Source organism: Aythya fuligula, chromosome Z (assembly GCF_009819795.1).
Source record: "Aythya fuligula isolate bAytFul2 chromosome Z, bAytFul2.pri, whole genome shotgun sequence".
NCBI lineage: Eukaryota > Metazoa > Chordata > Aves > Anseriformes > Anatidae > Aythya > Aythya fuligula.
Window position 1 is genome coordinate 9,310,335 of NC_045593.1, and position 20,664 is coordinate 9,330,998.

The 20,664-nt window shown below is 47.3% G+C and overlaps 1 protein-coding gene across 1 annotated transcript in view; it reads left to right on the forward strand.

The window, feature by feature from the left end:
- The window catches only part of DNAI1 (dynein axonemal intermediate chain 1), a 138,492-nt gene that overhangs the window by 89,343 nt on the left and 28,485 nt on the right, over nt 1-20,664 (forward strand). Inside the window, exons 16-18 of the mRNA XM_032205523.1 lie at nt 1,197-1,276; nt 7,638-7,786; nt 8,637-8,736. Of these exons, the coding sequence (XP_032061414.1) occupies nt 1,197-1,276; nt 7,638-7,786; nt 8,637-8,736 (329 nt within the window). The remainder of the gene's footprint in view (nt 1-1,196; nt 1,277-7,637; nt 7,787-8,636; nt 8,737-20,664) is intronic.

Genomic DNA, 20,664 nt, shown 5'->3' on the forward strand with positions numbered 1-20,664 from the left:
TCCTTCTGTGCCTGACGAAAGATTTGTTCCCAAATCATATCCTTTGCTATCGCCTTTACTGAAGTGAGCCTGCTAAATGGCTTCTGAGCCAGGGATGAAGAGGGCAAAGGAGTTATCATGTGGCATTTCTTCTCTGGACCCTTCAATGCATGGGAATCTATTTACATTTTTGTGAAAACCAACCAACAGAAAATAATAGGAGGCAGGCTGGGTCTTCATGACTCTTATATTTGCACCAGGCATTTTAAATTCTTACCAGAGTGAATCGTGTTTTTCAGCCAATCTGCCAAAACAAAAATTTGTTAACTGACACTCACTGCTCCCACTGTTGCACTGGAGGATGCTGCTGTGTCCAGGGCAGCTGGCGTCTTGGAAGCCTTAGTAACTTTTGGAATCAAAGACAGATGTTAAACTTCATAATCGGCTTGGTAGGACCACGGTTGAGAATGGGAATAATAGCAGTGACTGAGCACAGAGTGCAGTGCTGATGAGCTTTCTGCACCTAGCAGGATCCTTGAAGCCATATATGAGAGCAGACTGCTTGAACCAGAAGCTGGAGCTACTGGGAGATGTTTTCAAAAAGGAGTCTTGTTTTTCTAAACAACTCTCTTATTTGTGTGGGGGCCGAGGCTGACCCCAAAGAGAATGATGGAGGCTCCCTTGGGTGTCATTGCCTTTAGAGGCCATCTGGCAGGCGCTGCTGATTATAGGTCTGTGTCAGTTCTTCCTGGAGTGGTTACGTTTTGTATAGCCAGGGCTCTCGGTGGCAGTCTCGGAGTGCTTGTTGCTTTAGAAAGCAAATTACATACTGTGGCTGTTGTTATGCAGGCATCAAATCTCAACAGAAAGTGATCTCTTGGGCCAGCTGAGAGGCAGCCCAGCCCAGTGGGTAGGGTAAGGACAACGTCTTGGAGAGCTGAATTCAGCTCCTGACCTGCCACGAGGCTTCCTCCAAGTCACTGCATGCTTCTTCCAGTTCCTCTTCCCCTTTGTTTGTGTTGTCTCTTCAAATTGTGAGTGCTGGAGAAAGGCACAACTAGGGAAGGGTTTTTGGAAGGGGTGGTTCTAATTTCTTTGGGGAGCTTTTGGCTAATAAATCACTTCTGGAAACACTGGCAACATGCATGTAGTATAGACAGGGAGTGTGTGCTGGGCAGATGAACCAATTCTCTCTGACTCCTTTCTTCTGTTAACAGGCTGCGGGACATCGTTTGATTTTCACAAAAAGATAGACTATTTGTTTCTCGTTGGTACTGAAGAGGGAAAGATCTATAAGGTAAGAATGGCTTCTTTGTCCCTTGTTTTACATCCCCTGACCCCTGCTTGTCTTTCAGGTTCATCATCTTAACTGTTTGCTCAGACAGCAACAAAGTACAACTTCAGAGCCTGGTCCTGCCCTCAGATCCCTGTGGTGAGCCAGAGACCAGCACAGAGCCCCAGAGGGTCACGGGGAGCTCTCTGTGCAGACCCAATTAAGACATTATTTTGCAGAAACGTTTTTCATGCAAACTGCATCCCAGAATGCTTTGCAGATTGCAGCTGTGCAAGTGAGGCACTAACTATGATCAGAGCAGAAGTTAAAAGGCATCAATCCTCTGTCCTTATGGCTACAGGGAAATGGCAGAAAAAATCTCATCTCTTTTCCTTTTTAGACCTGTTATCCTATGAGCAGTGAGGCTAACGAAACCTTATTTCCCATGGGCTGGTGTCCTGCAGCCCTTCCCTTCCACAGTTACATCCCAGCTCCTTCCCCCAGCCCCACTTTCTCATCACCCTCCTATATCCAGTTTCTCACTGTCTCCTCTAATGGTGCTAAGCTCCTGCTGGCATTTGTTAGCCGGCCAGCTCCAGCCACATGGTGAGGACAGGGCCTGAGTTTTGATTGCCTTTCCATGGTGAGGGACATTGCCCAAATGTTTGCACTCTGCAGCTGTCCCTTTTCATGAAATGTGTAAGACTTTAATATTACCAAGTCCCCCATGCAGCCAACTTTGGCTGAAATTGCAAGTGAGGTCAAAAGTTGTTTGAGAGGAGAGACAAGAAGACAGCAGGAAACAGACATTGTTTTTTTCTTAAGAAAACAAGCTAAAAATAGGAAGTTTTGAGCTCTGCTGTATTTAACCCTGAATATAAAGCTTTTTACTGCTTATAATACTTACACAAATTTTGTTTGCCCAGCACGTCTGTGATCTGGCTTTTCGGCTTTGTTAACATCGTAGCCACAGCCCGTCTGTGTTAGGGTTGGACCATCAGCAGGAGGCTGACCTGCAGAGCAAAGTTATCCAGGCATCCCTAGAAGATGCAGCAGGCTCCTTCCCATGTCCTGATGCAAAGTGGAAACAAAACAGAGAAAAAGAACCCAAATGGAACAGTACTCTGAAATCAGTATCAATCAAGATACTTAAGCAAGACAGACTTAACAATATGTGTCCCTTCCAGAGGGATGTTGCTGACTGAAATTTGTCCCTCTGCCAGGCAGTATCTAGGGGGGATTTCTGAGTAGTGCTCAGTCGCATTTGGCAAGACAGGAGCAGAAAGAAAGTGGGAAAAATGGGGGTGCTGGGCTGATGGGTGATGGACAGTGGAGTAAGTGCAATGGCTTTTTGTTTATGCTCTCGGGATAGAAAGCATCTGCTCGGTTATGGGCAGATGTTCTCACTTGTCTGATCAACTGCAGTAGTTGGTACCTTGGGTATTGTACTCTAAGTTGTTTGAGTACTGCTGTGTCTAGTCCTGATCAAAATGCAGTAAGGAACCACATGTCTGAACCACGATTTAACTTCCTCTGTGCTTAGGGGAGCGATGGATGTCAGCGAGTACAACAGTGGATGTTGGTGTTAGGTGGGACTGTCAGTTACCCTACAAGAGAAATGTTCAGACTGGTGTCCCGCCTGAGTTACACAGCAAAGGAAATCCTTCCTGCATAGGAAGGATTAGGATCACTGAATAGGAACAGAATTTGGGAGTATTTGCATTGATGGAACTGTAGCTGTGGATGATATTCAGTGAAACTGGAGCTAGGATGCGTTTTAACACAAAGAGTGATCCAAGCACGAAGCCCCACAGGCATTTTAACCACTTCTTGGGTGAACAAATGCAGAGAGAGACTGTTGTACAGGATTGTTTCTTTTATTGGTATGAAGGCCAATTTCAGGGTTGCTGGTAACAACAAAGCATTTTTGTGGCACTGCTGGGCTTTAGAGAAACATGGACCACTCTTGCATTGGTGTGCAACACAGCCCTGTCAAATTCAGGTGTTCCCATAGGAATGCAGAGGCAATAATCCATCAGACTGTATGGAGTAACACAGGCATGAGAAATCTTCAGTGCCTAGACAAGCTGGCCTCCACGGTACCCACAAAAAACAGGGCAAAAATGCTTGGACCCTCAATGTCCCCCAGGAGTTTGCTGCAAGCAGTTTCAGAAGCTTTGGGTTCAACAAGTTGCTGCTGTTCCAGACATTTCTTAAGGACTACTACACACCTTCATCCCAATTTTTATTGAAAACCACACATTTGAATCCGTTACTGGAACTAACCATGGATTAGAGCCTTGCCCCACTTGGATGCTGAGGGCACTGACAGTCCTGCAGCCATTCGGGCAGCTTTTGGGTTCAGCAGCTGCGCCGGGTGGCAGTGAGCTGCCTGGGTCTCGGTGCTGCACTCCCATGTCACGGCACGTCGAGTGAGAAGGACAGACATCTTACGTGCTGTATGAGTCAGGGACCACACATGGACTGCTCTCCACATGGGCTGAATTTTAGATTATTTATTAAATAAATTGAAAAATGGATTTCAGAGAGGCATTTTTTCAAAGACCAGGCATGCCCACAAATAGCATTATAATATGTTAATTCTTTAGCTGCAGAATGATTACAGTGAATTTTTTTTTTTTTAAATGGCTTAGTTAATAGTGTTTCTGAAGCCAAGAAATCATTATTTTAATTATACAAAGACCTATCTATTGCCCTTTTTACATAGAGAACAAACTGTTTCTGCATTAATGTGGTTCTGTAATGCAAAACTGCCTCTTTGCATATCTTATCTGCTGTTTAGGAATTGTTCAGCTTTGGTACAAAAAAGGTTGGCCTCTGAGATTCACATTAAAACTTTATTGTGACTTCAGGTCTTTGGTCAAAACTTCTTCTTAGTCAGCAGAGCTGCACAACAAAAAAAAATGCGGTAAGATTTGTGCATTTTCATGTGAGAGAGGTTTTTTTCAGTCTTAGGCAGTTTGCTTGAGAGTGTAACAAATTAATATCATAAAATTCAGTGCAAGACTATATAGAAATAAAAGATTATTCTTATTTTCAACAAAACTGATTTCACTTATTCTCTCATACCAAGCACCAGGACATTTGTACCTGTGTGGTCAGGCCAGGATTTCTTGCAGATCTACAGAGGACAAAGGACACTGCCTGCTGAGTTGTTATCACATCTCTTGGGTTTTCCTTAATTGATGATGACAAACTGGTTTCTGGACATGCTCCGACTTCCACTTACCCTTCAGGAATGGAGAGAGCTTTTTCCTCGGTATCTTGTCTTGCCCCATCTTAGGCAAAGTTGTTTTCCTTGTCTGGATATTTTAAAGCTTGAGTTTTGTTCCTCATCTTCTTGCCACTCTATCTTTGTGGCTTCAGTTTGTTCTGTCTGGCTATCTTATCATTTGATTGGCTGCATTTGCCATTAGTTAACATAGGTTCTTTGTTTTACCCTCTTCTGCTGTTTCTCCTAGTGCATTCACATTCACCCGTTCCCACTTGGAAGCCTTTCTACAAATCTGAGCACTTCTCTTACAAATCTGTACAAGAGGACACTGAGCAAAAGTCCAACAGCTTCAGACGTGGCTGTAACAGCAGTCCACGACACCATGGGACACATTTGAGTTGGCAGTTTCTGAGGAACAGCTGGGTGTCCTGGTGTGCCTGGCAGTGCTGGTGTTGGGCAGTGCTCTTTCTGCTGCCAGACTCAAAATTCCTTTGAAAGAGATTATTTTTTTTTAGATCTGCATATTACTTTGACTCTTAGTATTTCTGATAGGGAATTAAAGAAACCCTCTATGGTATAAGAACACTAATAACATCTGTTCACCATCAATGCAAATGAGTTTTATGTTAGACTAACATTTAGGATAAATTGAAGTTCTAATAATGAATATTACGAATAAGTTGTGCGTCCTTGGAGTTGTCCTTTCCTCTCAGTATTCCTCCCATTTGTTTTGTAACCCTGTCACCAGTCATCTCGTTACTGGTTTCATGTATTGCCACAGACACATTCTTGCTTTCCTGTTCCATCATAAAAACACCATTTACTATTCACACACACCTACCACCATTTAAATAGGAGAAAAACACTTTCAGCATATTTGAGCAGTGCTGCAGAAGATCAGACAGGCTGCACAAATGCCTGCTCCTTGAATCTACTCATGCTCTTCAAAGCTGTCTTGTCAGAAGTTAGGCGTCACATTTTCCAGTAGTTTTGTTTTCATCCTGACATGTGTCTAATAACTGTATGCTTTTTAAAGTGAATAGTAGCAGAGGACTTTGCCAGCAGTTCTAGGTAGCTCAGAAACTCTTTTATTTGTTAAAGTCGTACTTCTTTCTGAGCTTTTGCTCAAGTTCGTGGTCTTCCTTCAACACACATCTGGGGAAGACCACGGCCCAGTCTCACACAGCAGGGACAATACTGAAGGATGGAACGAATGTGGCGTGGGACTGGCAGGCAGTGCCAGAGCACAGCATATGGCTGAGGGTTCAGACAGGCACACAGGGTCTGTTTCTCAGAAGGAACACCATCCAGGCCCTACAGGGCCCCTTTTGCTGCTGAGTTCATGGGAAAACTGTGGGTCCCTTTCCTGCCAAGGCTTGGACCTCAGCTCTGAGCCAGACCTGCAGGCTGCAAGGTGGGTCAGCACACCCGAGTGTCACAGGCCTCCTCTACTAGTGACCAGAGAGCTGCCCTTAGCACAGGCTCAGCCCCAACAGGGCTCTGAAAGCAGACCTCTGAGCATTACAGATCTGTTGGATGCAGATAGATCTCGTTAAGATCTTACTGATCAAAGTCATCAGGTATTAGGGACCTTCAATCCACCTACTTGGAAAGACAGCCGAATAAAGCAGCCTCTCTCTTGTGATGAATTACTCGTGACCCATTCTGTCTGTTCCCAGCAAAGTGACTTTCAAAACAAGCCAAGTACCAATTTTCCTGGTGGCTGAACATTAAGAATTATGAAGTAAAGTTATGGAACATGCCATTAAAGGAGATTTCACTACCGTAATTACACGCAGGCATAGTGGCTCAGAGACAGGGTATGCAGCAAACTATTAGCAAGCCACAGACACTGTCAGTAAATCTCAGCGGGACATGAGGCACATTCTTGATTCTGTTTCCTACCACAGTCCCCCTCCGGGAATGCTAGAGCTGCTGCAGTGTGAAGAGTTTAGCACCCTTAATCCAGTACCTGTCCTAGCACACAAGGACATTGAGAGCAAAAGGGGTCAGAGTTCCCAGACAGTGAATGTCATGTGTGATAAGTAGTTAAGCCTCCTGATTAGTTAGAGCTTTCATTTGCAAGAATTAAAGTCATGTAACACTTCAGCAATCCTGCTGCATGGGCAGATGATGTTTTGCTGCATTCACGAGGGAGCAGGGAAAGGTGCTGAAAAGTCCTTCTAGTGACGGCACCAAGGCAGACAGATGGAAAATCCTGAATCCACCCTAAACTTGCTGTGTAGGTACAGCTTGCATGTGAGAAAACAACCAAGAGGACTTCATTCATGAGTTGAGGATCCTTGTGGCTAATGAAGGAAGCCCCCAGTTCCCTCTGTGGGAGGAAGGCTGGGGAGGATAACCTAATTTTTCTGAGAACACAGAACTGACAGGATGTGGGTTGAGCCCCGTATCCTGCAGACAAGCAGACCGCAATTTCTCCTCCCTTTCATGAACTCACACACCAGCTGGGGTATGGGGTAGCCCACCTGCCCACTGGGGACATGGCTTAGTGCTGGCCACCCTCCCACGGTTCTCACACCCCTCTGGGAAGTGACGAGTGGCACAAGAGGAAGATCCCCAGGGCAGAGGTGTGCAGTGCAGGCTGCTAGCATAGGATGTCATGGGGTGACGGCAGGGAAGGGAATTTGGGCGTGTTCCCAAAATCCCCCCTGGAGCCAAAGGGTCTGGTAGGTCATTCTTGTACCGAGAGCATTATTATTAAAGGTTTGAATTACAGTTGCAACAGACCGAATGTACTGTGCTGTGTGCTCTCTGCAACATGAGAGTTGTTTAACCCTGCCTTTCTGAGAGCCTGTTACAGAGGCACAGAAGGAGCTCGGGCTGGCAAGAGGCAATGGAGCTCCTCCAGTGGAGAGTGGGCTCTGCAGCCTGGCTCCAGCTGTAAATCCAACCAATTTTCATCTCTGTGTTTGGCAGAGAGGAGCTCAATATTGCCTGCAAGTGGGGTGAAACAGCATGTGCTAAATGATTTAGTGTCTATAGCACCTCTGGGTACCAGCTGCCTCTTCCCAGCCAGCCCAGCAGAGACTGGGAGGCCATAAAAGTATTTGCGCGCATCTTTCTCCAGGAATACAAACTCTGTAAGAAAGTCTAGCTGTGATAACTGACTAGTTCTTTCCATTGCAGTGTTCAAAATGCTATTCGAGCCAGTTTCTGGATGTCTTTGAAGCCCATCACATGGCCGTGGATTCAGTCAGCTGGAATCCCTACCACTTGAAAGTCTTCATTTCATGCAGCTCTGACTGGACCGTCAAGATCTGGGATCACACCATCAAGTAGGTCCTGCTGGGTCCTGGCGTGGCTGGTGAGGTGTAGCCTAACAATCCAGCTGCACATATTGGTTCTGCTCACACTCCAGTCTCAGTTTCCCTCCTAGGTGTTGATATTGCTCTCTTCTCTCTGTTCTCTGCGGCTGAGGAATCAGATTGTGCTCCTGAAGTATAATGTATAAGGTTTAGCACCGGCTGCTCCGAAATTTGCCAAGCAGTGCAGCCCAGCAGAGCCTGACTGGCCTGTCTGTCTTCAGACAACAACCTGCTGTGGCAGGGTTATTTTTCTGGAGCAATGATCTAGAGAAATGTTAGGGGCTGGAATATGGCCTGAGGGGCCAGACGCCTCCGAAGAACCAGAGAGGCCCCAGAAAATGGCAACATTTAAAAATACATAATGAAGTTCAGGGTTAGTGGTTGAGAAATGTTTGCTTTCAATCATAAATTGATTTTGTTGTACATCAGTCAGAGTCAAATATTTCGTGTTGCCAATACTGCTCTAATATTCAATGGTGTTGTCAGAAGTCCAGAGAGGGAAAATCACTTTTTCCTCTGTGATTGTTAAGCAAAGAGACTACATCTCACTGTAAGCAATGGAAGCTTTCAAAATGCTTTCAGAAAGAAAGAAACATCCTACTTGTCTTCTCAGCACAGTGGGACCAATCCAGGCCCATTTAGGTTGATGCTCAGCTCTGCTTTGCCTTTGGCTCAGACCCTGGCTGGTATCTGGCATAGGGAAATACTCCATCTCCCACTTTTGCAGCTAGCCTTGTATATAGGCTGCAGCATGTTTATAGCTCAGTGTTTCACTACCAGAGTGGCATCTGTTTAATTGAGTCCGGGTCTCTCTTTGCAGGACTCCGATGTTTATTTATGACCTGCATTCTGCCGTAGGGGACGTTGCCTGGTCCCCTTACTCCTCCACAGTCTTTGCTGCAGTCACCACTGATGGCAAGGTGAGAGGCTGGGAGCAAAACTGCTCTGATTTGAGCTGGGAGAAAGTCAGGGGAGATCGGGGCTGAGCAAGGGGACAGGTCATCCCAACCCTGGGCAAGCACATCGGGGAGCTGAGGATTGGCCACCAGCTGGAATCCAGCGCAGTGACTGGGGCCAACTTGTCTGAGGTTTGCCTGGGCTGCTTGGGAGGGCAGGGTCACTTCAGTAGCTTGAGGCCCCTGAGCTATCAATTCCTCTTTTGGCCAACCTGATTTCAGAGGACGCAGGAGTCCAACAGAGTTGAGAAAACTTGGGCAGCTGTATCTCTTATTCCTCCTCCCCATAGGCCTACCACACTTGTAAAAGCAACAAGGCCAAAAATCTCTCAGCTGCATCCCTGCCATGCAATTGCTGATGTTAAATCACAAACTGGGGAACTTTTAGCAGATGCAGCCTCGACAAGCCCTTTGCGGCTGCATGTGGGCATTCTGCCCTAGGTGTGGGTCCTTCTTGGGGGCCAAACACAACCTCTGGCATTAGCTAGCCAAGCCTCCCTGCAGTCCTGGTTTTCTCCTCATACTCCAGCGATGGAGGTACCTAGAGGACAGAAGGGAAAACAGGACAGGGGGCAGGGACACAGGCTGCTTTTTCCTATGCTTTCCTGCCCTTGGTGTGGATATCCCTGGGTATGCATTGCTTTCTTGATACTATTGACACTACTCCCCCTCATTGAGGTGAGTGTTGCAAACACACACAAGTCCCAAATTACTCATGCCAACCACATCAAAGCAGGTGTGCAGCTCTTAGTTCATGCTGAGAGAAAAACACTTTAACTCCCTCTATGTAAAAACAGCTCATTAACGAGTGCATCCTTGGGGATGGAGAGATGATTCTCCAGAGGAGGGCACCCCCAGCATGAGCTGACACCTGGGCATTGGTTCCAAGCCTCTAAGGTAATGGGAAGCAATAGAATTAAGTGAATATATTCTTATATTGATACTAAAAAATCAATTACAGTAATATGCCCAGGGTCAGCCAATAGAACTTTGTTCCCATTAAATAAAATGAAATCAGCATTTTCCCTTTGTATCAGGCTGTCTCCAAGAGTAATGACTTGGTAATGAAGTACTTAGAACAATCCTAATGTTGAGATGATGGCAGTTATATTTTTGCCCCTAGCCATCCATCCTAGTAGCTCAGATGGTTAATTCGGGCCTGGCAAGTAGCCAGGACACGTAGCTATCTGTCAACAGTGGTTTTGTACTGTAAGACCACATTGCTCTGTCACCATGGGCTACGTGTTTTGCTGGTGTAAATTGGAAAGTCTGTGCAGTTTGGCCAAATTACTCTAGCAAAAAGATGGCCTTTATATATCTGTATCACTGAATTGATGCCTTAGCAACTTTATTGCAGTTTAACCTTTATGTTGTAGCAAAAAATTCGTTTCACAGATTCAGTGGCTCAGGCTGTGAATTTGTCTTTCTCAAGCTATGCAATGGAAATATCTTTACTGGTGCATCTGTCCTCCCTGGGAACTTGAGGATGCTGCAGCCTAAATAAAGCAATGGTGATGCTTTTCCCTCTGCAGGCAGGATTGAGATTGGGCCTTTTATTCGTGAATCTGTCCATCCCCCTTCTCCCATATACCAAATGAAGGGCCTAAAGCGTTGTGTGACACATGCTCCAACTTGTTCCCCACGTGAGCTGTTGTGTGAGCCCCCAAACCTGGCTGAAGTTCACAACTGTGCTGGAGTGCTGGGTTAGCTCTGTGTAGTCCATTTGTGTCCTGGCATCTATCTGTGGGGACAAGGAAGAGATGTCTGCAGGCAGTGATACATCCGGGCCAGCACGAGCAGGTAGAGGTTTAACATGGGGCGTACTTGGATTTCTTATTCATGTGTTCAAGTTTCTGCTGCAGTAGCTCATCTCCAGGGAGGCTCCTTGCCACTCACATGGGCTGGGTTCTTTGTCAGAGCTTTACCCATCATAGAAAAGCTCCTATGGACTTGACAAGAATTTATGCAATGAGGTCTTTCCATCCCAACCCTCATCTTAGCCACGGCTGTCATGACTAGTTGTGTTGCTGCAGAGTCACCTTAGCTGCGTCATCCAGAGGCCTGGAGTTCTTTTGGGGCTACGGATTAGACAGAAGAGAAGCTCATTTGGCAGCACCACAACCAAGATACACACCTTGAGTAGGATCTAAGTCTGCTTTATGTCTGTAATCCCAGACTCTCAAGAGTGACCATCAGTCAGGAACAGCCCTGCATTGTGCTGTCTAGCAGGAAAGGTCAAGGCAAGAGCAGCCTTCCCACTGCAGTACACTGGCCAGGACTGATGCTGATAGCAATGCTGGTCCCCTGTGCTACCCACTAACCACGTTGATTGCAGCAGGGTAACTCTGAGACACGGTTTAGTTTCTATTTTAAAAAGAACCTTTTAGATTTGCAGTGGAAGTGGAATAAATAGTTGTTTACGGCCTTTTCGTTCCTGGAGATATACCACTTCGTAGCAGAATTCACTTCTTGGGAATAAGTCAGCACCTCGCAAAGGACAGGCTCCATTAATACCGGGAAAAAAAAAAATCTACATTAACAGGATACAGAAAACTACAGGACATGCAGCCAGAAAATAAAACATTAAAGGCCTCCTGTTCAGAAACAGCCTTGAGCTTTGCATCCACACATAATTATGCCTGCAAAACTTGAAGGTTGCCTGGAGGTGGTTTTAAAATCAGGCCCTTATTGTGGTCTTAAAGGGATACCTGGAATATTTTGAAAAATGTCTTTCCTTACCGAAGCTGTTGTGTCCAAAATTTATGTATGTTTTGTCCCCCTAGTTGATAAGACTGACTTGGAAATCAGTCTAAGAATCTCTCAGTCTTCATGCCTCCAGGAGGTGGGGATTTAAGAAAAGCTCTAAGTATCAGGAGCATTATGATGAAACCTGTGAGCTGGCAGATGGGCATTTCTTTCAGACAGCACCACCTCTTTATAGATAACCCAAGTGTGCACGTTCTGCAGCCAATGCAGTGGATACTAAATGCTCCTGTTCCTCTTCATCATGTTCTGGGTAATTTCCTTAGTGTCCTGCTCTGCCTGATGGCCATTTTATTTCAGAACGAGCATAAATGACTTACAATGAAAATTGAAATAAAATAAAATGATCCCTGAGACGTGCATGTCTGTGCCAACGCTGCCTGAAAAGAAGCTCCCAGTTGTATAGCTAGGTGCTAAATAAATTGCTTGACTTTAAAAGGAGTGGACAGTCAACTGCTTTTACGGAAGCTGGTCTCTGCTGGATGCACTCAGAGCTGTTGCTAGTGAGCGTTTGGCATTGGTTTTAATCAGTTTGCTAAGTCTGCTGCAGTTTTGCTCTGTGATTGCATTTTAAATGACACTTATGTTCCTTGAAGACTCCGTAGTGTTTCCTAAAGCAGACAGGTGGAGAAATCTGTTATTTCTAAACATGAGTCCTGCAGCTCAGTTGGCTGGCAGCAGCTCTGTGGTCCCTCCAGGCTGTTTCCTGCAGGGACCTGGGTGCAGATACTGATGTGATTAGCACTGAAATAAATGAGGTTAGATAACACCTCATTTCCATGGCTTTAGACTGTAAGTGGTAGAAACCTAACACAATGAAAAAGGCTAGCTGGAATGAGAGACCTGCTTTGGAAATAAAAAAAAAAGACTGTGGAGGTGGATTTGGATGCCAAACTCCTACATTTAGGGTGCAGAAAATCAGGGGACATTGATCAGTTTATTGTAAGAACAGAGGGCAGGGAAATGGGTAGGGGAGCAATTCAATCCCTGCAGCATTCAGCAGGATTCACCTTTGGGAGCTTGCTGTGAGCCTATCTCAAACTTCCACTTGAAGCAGAAATAAATATTGAAACATAAAAGCTCGAATCAGCTCGAACCTGAAATTTCTTTCTGAAGGTTCTTTTGCTTACTTTCCTTCAGAAAGGACGTGGTGTTGGAAGATTGTGCTGTACACGGGCGATGCTACAAATGTTCAAGTCTGGCTCACTCTGGGCATGTGGATGTTTTCTTATGCTGAATTCACACACGAATTTTTATGCCTGTTAAATAAGCCAGACACCTCTGTCACAAGTGTTCCCAGATGTCTGGGTCCTGAGCTGGAGGCCACAGCTGCCCCATGCAGTGACTGTAATGGCACTGTCCAGATGGGCTTGGTGGGTCTGGAAAACAAATGGCCTTGCAGGGACCTAACAGCAGCCTGAAAATGCCTACAAGGAGGTCATCAAGAAGTTAGAGCCAGGCTCTTCACAGCAATGCATGAAAGGACAATGAGACACATCCTGAGGTTGAATACTAGGAAGAAATTCTTCACTCAGAGGGTGGTGAGGCCCTGGCCCAGGCTGCCCAGAGGAGCTGTGGCTGCCCCATCCCTGGCAGTGCTCAAGGCCAAGCTGGATGGGGCTTTGGGCAGCCTGGGCTGGGGGGAGGCGTCCCTGCCCATGGCAGGGGGTGGAATTAGATTGTCTTTAAGGTCCCTTCCAACCCAAACTGTTGTACAACTCTGTGATTCTGTGACAACAGCTGAAATGAATTGAAACAAGAAACCTTCAGACTGGACGGAAGGAAAAAACTTTTTCGTCATGAAGTCAATCAAGTAGTGCAACATCTTACTCAGAGAGGTTGTACCACCTCTCCACGGTGGTCTTCAAGACCAGACTAGGTGGAGCCCTGAGCAGCCACACCTGACCTCAGAGCTTCCCCTGCTTTGGGCAGGAATTTGGACTTAGAGACTTCTGGGGGTCTCTTCCAACCTGAATTGTCTCGTAACTCTGCGACACTATGAAATGTCCTTGTGTGAGAAGGAGGATCCCAGGAGCTTTACAGCAGGTGACTCAGGAGCGTGCATTAAGTACAAGACCATTTGCCATTATGTTTTTGTGGTTTGTGTCCTTCATGACTAATGCAGCAAGAGCAGGGTGATGTTATAGCTGCCCTTAGTAAATATTGATAGCTTCTAGATAAAAGCCATCTGAGTGCACATAGTACAGAGAAAGCAGGGCAGACATATGCTCCAGGGCTCCAGGACTCTTCCCCCATTACTGAAGCTGTTGACCTTTCGAGATATGAAATACTTGAGGTGACCTTCAGGATACTAGCTAAGGCGTTGTGCTGCTCAGGAAGCCGGCGTGCCCTTTCCTGCTTATATAAGTACATTTTACTGGACAACTGTTTTGTATGAGGAGTCTTGAAGACCATGTTTCTGTTGCATGTTACCGGATAAGATGCTGAAAAACTGTCTGTCATCTTGATACCCGTTCTTTTCCCAGCTAGGAGAGAAACACCAGTTTAGCACTGTCACGTGCGTGCCTTTACAGAGCAATTCCCAGAGACTTGCCGCCCATTTAACATTGACTGGAAGCCAATCTCTGTCTTTAAAAGCTTGAGTGACTTTGCAGATAAGAGGCTTGCTAAACCTTTCAGATTTGCAAATATTTCAGAGGGTATTTTGGACCTAATCCTGCCTCTCCTTGTGGGGCACGAAACACGAATGCTGGCAGACCTCTCGGCATCGCTCTCTACTTCTGCCCAGGAGGGTCAGGACGGTGAGTTCCTGATGGCTGCAGATGTCCCTGCCACATCCAAGTCTTTCCTCCTGTCCTTCTGCAGGAGTCCGTGGGTCCACCCGTGCTCTGGGGACTGCTGCTGTCCTGGCAGGGCTGCACAATTCCTGGTGTGCGGAAACACTAAATGAGTATAGGTCCCTTTGCCATCACACAGAAGGACCTTAGAGCAAACTGAAGTGGGCAGGGACTTCCTTAAAATGGCTTCTAAATTGCATTCACAGCAAAGTGGTTGTTTTTGAGTAAAACCGCTCATTTTCTTCCACCACAAACCCTAAAAGGCCCTTTCTTATTCTCTGCTGGATCTTTGAGATTAATGTGGACTGCTGGGCAGACTCGTGTTTGCTTTTAAACAAGGGCTGGCGACATGTCTACGCTAAATGAGGTAGATGGACAGAGTCCCTGAGATTAATGCTGCTTTCCACTTACTGCAAGCCAGCCAGACTGCCCTCCCTTCTCTTCCCGTAGCCACCAGGCTCTCTGTGCCCTGGGATTTCTCTCGCACAGCAGCTTCTCTTAGTCCAGAAGACCGTTGTGTGTCTGTGCAGGGTCTGGGTCCTCACCTCTGTCCTGCCACAGCTCCCAGGCTTTCATAGGGTGTTCTGGTGGGCTCCAAACCTGAAGGTGCATCAGCCACCTCAGGACGCTGCTGCTCACTGCCTTGTGTCCCATAGCAACTGAGTGGCAGGTGAGGTGATTTTTGTGAGCACAGTAGTTGGTTTCAGCGAAAAGTCAAACTGATGAATTTAAACCTTTATCAGTGGCTTTGCATGGAATGTTTCTTACGCAGATGCTCCCAGGCCAAGTTTTCATTACTAGAGCTATTACTCTGTCAGCTTATGAAATATAACATTTTAACAAAACCCACCTGCTGAGACTGACTATTTCGTTCAGCTACACAGGAATCAACTTTGCCCTTTTCTGCTTGTATGAATGTGTGAACAAACGTGTGTGAACAAATGGCTTGGGCAGCATCTCCAAAGATTTCTTTGATTAACCTGTTTGACTTTGTGTAAAAACCTACTGGGAGCCCTGAGCCCATCAGGAATATCTGGAAGAGTGTAGCAAACTGCTCCTAGATGCTTTTCTGCTCTTTGCAGCTCATATTAGCTGTCACTGGGAATGGCCCCTCATTTAGGTTTGAATTTGCAAGTGGGGGTGACTGGCATTAGGGCCACTGAGAGCCCCCCAGTTGTCTGCTCCTTCCTCCCATACAGAGACAGCAGCTCCTGAACCTTGATGTTTATTGCTTGGCATTTTATAACAACCTGAAATCTGTGCTGGTGCTTCTTAAATGCCAGTCTCCAAACCCTGACAGTTCAATACCTGCCTTATGAATAGCTTTGCTGGCTTGCTGCAGGACTGCAAGTGGCAGAGAGATGTGACTGATTCCCCCTTCAGACTCTGTGCTGCCCCTGCTTGTGCCTCTGCCTGCCTTTGCATGGATCCTAGCATCCAGCATTGACACGGGGCATAGCCAGGACCCTGCCACCATGGGAAGAGATGGAGCCTGATGCCAGATGAAGAGGAGGTAGTTCCAGCCTGACACCAGGGGCTGGGCTGTTGGCAATGGTAGGAAGAGAGCCAGGGGACTGGCACAACTGGGATGTGTTCGTGTAACAGAACCCTGGCAGATTTGTCCCAGGAGCTGGTTGAAACAGCCTTGCAGTTCTTCACCGTTCAGGTATTTGATTTGGGCTGGTACAGTAGGGAAGTGCCAGGGGACAGAAGGAAAGACTTTGTGCCCAGTCTCAAGATCACAATAAGGCAGGAGAGAGTAGGCAGCCTAAATGTGCTATCCAGAAAGACTCTGGGACAAGTAATTGAATGATCTATTCATAAGCACTGTCAGATCAAAGAACAGGCAGTCTAGTAAGGCTTTAGTAATGCCATATCACATAAAGCTGATCTAATACAGTTTTGGGAAGTAACAGGCCTGGTAGATCAGAGGAAGGAGACGTAATTCATCTGTACAGGGTGACTTCAGGAACGCTGCTGGCACAAGCCTGTAAGGAAACTACAAGGCAGGTGAGAAGGTGGAAGTGGCATAATGGAAATCGTTCTCAGTGGTGTGCAGCACTGCTAAGGATGCTTCAGGGACAGGGCTGGCGCTGAAACTCAGCAGTAATTGTGGTGGGACTAAGTGGGGAGGACTTATAAGTGCTTTGGTGCCAGAACTGGAACTGTAAATGAGCTCGACAACCTCAGCAGCAATTTGCAATCAATGAGATGAAATTCGATAAAAACACAAACCAAATGTGCAGTGGGAAATGAGCACTCACTGGGGAAGCAGCAGGACCGTGAGGCAGGCAGGGGCCGGGGCTGACCGCACTGCTGTGCTCTCACTGCTGTGCTTCCGAGTCAAATCCTGGCAGATGCGGGGGCAGTCACCCCATAAACACAAGCAGGGCTCAGGCTGGGCTTTGGGTGCTGGTCTTTAAGGAGGGGTCATCCCTGGTGTTACAGAAGGGATTGCAGCATGGTGCAGAAGTGCTGGCTGCTCTTGTCAGCCTAGCATCGCACGAGTTCAGTGCAGATTAGTTTCTCTGTTTGGCTTTCACCTTTCAGAAGTGATGTGAAAAGTAACAAATTAAATTTGGTATAAAACTGAAAAGCAAAAGGAGGCTTTGTGAGGAGGTGTGAGAAACATTAGCTGAGTTTGTGATTCATTCCAAAGCATGCTATTAATGTTAAAGAGAAAAAAAAAATAAAAGAGTCATGGGCAACACAAGAAAATCATATTACACCAAACTGAAGTGCAGCCGGCTCTGGGGTAGCATGTATCAGCCATTTAGCACCAGATAACAGCTTCCAGGAGTGTGCAGGACCAAGACATGAAGAAGATTACCCTAATCACTGAGACTGCCGGAGCAGAGCTGGTTGGCAGGAAGTGGTGACTGACAGGAAAATTAGCTCAGATAAACAAGCACTTCCTTGTAAAACAATGTGACAGGGTTTTCTGTGGAGGTTAAATGGTCCTCAGCCTGTCTGAATGAATAACAGCTCTTCTGCATGCTGAGGCTTCGGTTTCTTACTGACTTGTGGGAGCGAAGTCAAATCAGCTGAGGCTGAGGCTGTTTTCCTACCATGTCAAATTGTGAGCGACCCAGTTCTTGGTGAACGAGGAAGAGCAGAGAGATGCAGCCCTGCAGTGAAGCCCTCCCCTCCATCCCCACGTTAAGCCAGGTGGCACAGCTCCTCTCTTCCCTGCTGTGTTGCACACTTCGGAGCAGCAGGCAGAGGTGCTGCAGGGCAGAGATGCTGCAGGGCTGAGGGATGCTCTTGGTCCTCTCCTGCATGCACCCCAGGGCATGCAGCCACCTGGCTGAGCTCAAACCGTGTTTTTTCTGGATTCCTGCTCACCCTCCTGAGCTCAAAGCTACCTCTGAACATGCCTGTAACAGTTGGGGTGAATCCTATTCCACTAGCATGAAAATGCAGTGAGCACCCATGTGTCTGTAGGTCTGCCTGGTGCTGGTGTCAGGCAGCAGAGGATCATCATTCCTGCATCGTCCTTGCAGAAACAGGGAGGCAATGAAGGTTTTCTGAGCCAGGTCCCCTTTCCTCCTCCAGAGCCCTTGCCTGCCCCATGCATTGGATGTCTTACAGCCCATTCAAATTGCACATGTGACTTAAAGATGTCCTCTTAAAGAAAATTAACTGGAGTGGAGCTGCTCCCCAGACTGACCTGGCTGCAGTGGGACTGTAGCAATGGCATGAAGTAAGTCCTCCAGCACATGGCAGCTTGGCCTCGATGCAAGCTGGGGCTGCCCTGCCTGCCCGGTGCCTTCAGGATGCACCGGTGCTAGACAAGGGTTGGGGGTGACCTGAGAACTTGTTAAATATATGTACTATTTGAGAATTTGAAACAAATCATCTGCGGAGTTTGCTAATGGATGAGGTATCATGATTCAGTCAAGAAAATGAGGGGAATCCATCACACAGACAGCGAAAGCCAAGCAAAGAAGGAGATGTCAGCTGGTAAAGGGCAGCACGATATTAAATCACCCCTCACCTTTTGCTCTTGCACTGATTTTATTCTTTGTTGCCAAGTTACCAGGTACATCTGCTTTGCTCTTGCACACATCCATGTATTTCCCCCAGCCTTGGTTCTGGTTGCTGCCAGGTTGTTTTTGAGCATGGGGGCATTGTCCAGACCAGTGCTGGGGGATGAAGGCTTGTAAACCCAGGAGGAAAGGACAGCAAAGGCTGCATCCATGGCAGACCCAGCTTGTGTTCGAGGCATGCAGTAGAAGCAGATTGGGTCCAGGTAGCTCTTGGGTTCTCATCCTCACGGTCCACAAATGTCAGCTTGTTTCTTCTGCTGGCAGAGAGCTTGGTTGCTTTTGTGTGGTGCTGCTTGGAGAGCGCAGCTCTCCCCTGGGTCCGCTGACATTTCCTTCCCTGCTGCTGTGCTGCAGGACAGGGGGGACAGCAGAGCACAAGGACAGAGGTCTCCAAGTCTCCCTGGAGCTGCTGCCAGCTGCTGGGCAGACAAGAGCTTGGGATGGCTTTCAGGCTGAAAATGCAGCTCGCAGAGCAGGCGGGGAGAAGTGAAGTGTTCAAAACACTGAACACAGTTTAATGCTGGAGATACATTAATAGCATTGGATTTGCACTGTGCCAAGCTTACAGAGTGGCCATGAGGAGCCTCACTGGGGAGTCTCTGGAGGTGGGATGTATTTGCATGACTCTGGATGCAGCTGAGCTGAATTTCTCCTCCAGCTGTTTGAGAGTCGGGCATCAAAGCTGCTCATTTGTGTCAAATATTTTCTGCAACTGTAGCACAGCAGTTACAGCCATTATCTCCAGTACCACGGAGGCTCTGTTGTTACCCTGATGGTAATTTAAAAATGTTCTCATTGAATAAAAAGCATCTGACAGAGGCTGCTGGATCCACCTGATCCCATCTCACAGATAACTGGGCATCTGCTTAACTTCAGTGCTCACCTTTGGGGGCTACTGGCTTATCAGAGTTACTGTCTTTCCTTCAAGGAGAAGTTTGCTTTGAACATCTGCCTGGCATCAGACTGTCTGGCACTTTGGGGATGGGACTCCAGGTTGCCTTTGGTGGTTGTTGCCTGAAAAGCCCTTTCCCACTATTTCAATGCCTAGCAGAACGAATGAAGGTGTCAGCCGTGGTCTGCAGACCCTGAGGGTCGCTGGCTTGCTTCTGCAGGATCTGCAGAAGGTGTCAGAGAAAAGCAACTTTATTGTCAGGAGGCTCCAGCTGCCTCTGGGGACATGCTCCACAGAGGAAACACTTTTCAAAGGCTGCAAATCAGGGGTTTGAAACCTCCATGCTGGATTTTCTAAGCTGTTCCTGGATAAGTGCAGGGAGCCCATCGCTGGTTTGTAATCACTAACACGGATACGTTTTTGGGGTGCTTTTTGTTCCTACACAGTTATCGGGACCATTAAAACCCAAGCTGCTGTCCCAGCACAGGGCACTGCACTGGCATGTTGTTATGTGCTGTCTTCCCATCAAAGTTACACGTTCTGCTTCTGGGACCATGAGCAAATTGCTGTGTTTCCCATGGACTCGTTGAACTGTGAAGTGTCGCATGCTGTTAAGCATCGCTGCCTTCCTGCGCTGCTGGAGATACAAGCCTGGGTGATGCCGTGGTACTGAGCGACGAACGGGGGGCCAGATGGGTAGAAGCATCTGCCCTGCGAGCTGTAGGAGTCCACGATGATGCGACACGCTGTGTGTAAGTGATTATGTAAATACACTTGTCTGCCACATGTGGAAATTACACAAACATCAGCCCTCATCAGAAAAGCCAATTGGCACCAGCTGCCTGGTGGCATCTGGGTGGCTGCTCTCATCCCCATGGATGAGATGATGCTGGAGTCATGCTCAGGGCCAGGTGGCACTTTTTGGGGTCAGGTACCCAGGGAGGGATCGTCCTGTGAGCCCTGCGGGCTGTCTTTGCTGTAAGTGGTGATCTGTAGTCTGGGGGGACAAAGGCCACTGGAGTGTTGGGATGGAGAGAAGCTGTGTGCTGCTGGTGAACCTCTGAGATGGGAAATCCAGCTGGAGCCTGATCCATATTCCTTAATCCCACGACCTGAGCCAGCTGGGCAGCTTCTGGGCCTAGGGCCCTCAAGGAGAGCTGCAGGATTTCAGTCTCCTGTTCTGAGGGCAGAAAGTCCTGCCCCAGACCCCAGGCAGATCTGCAGACGGTGCCAGTCAGCCCTTTGCAGCACCGTGAGGCTGCTTTAAGTCTTGTGCAAAGCCCCGTGCCTGTTCTAGGATGCTCCCAAGGCACAGTGTTGGTCTGACCCCATTTTTCCCTCCTCTGAGAGTGCCTGTAAGCTCTAAATCAAAGCCTCTGAAGTCCTTCCT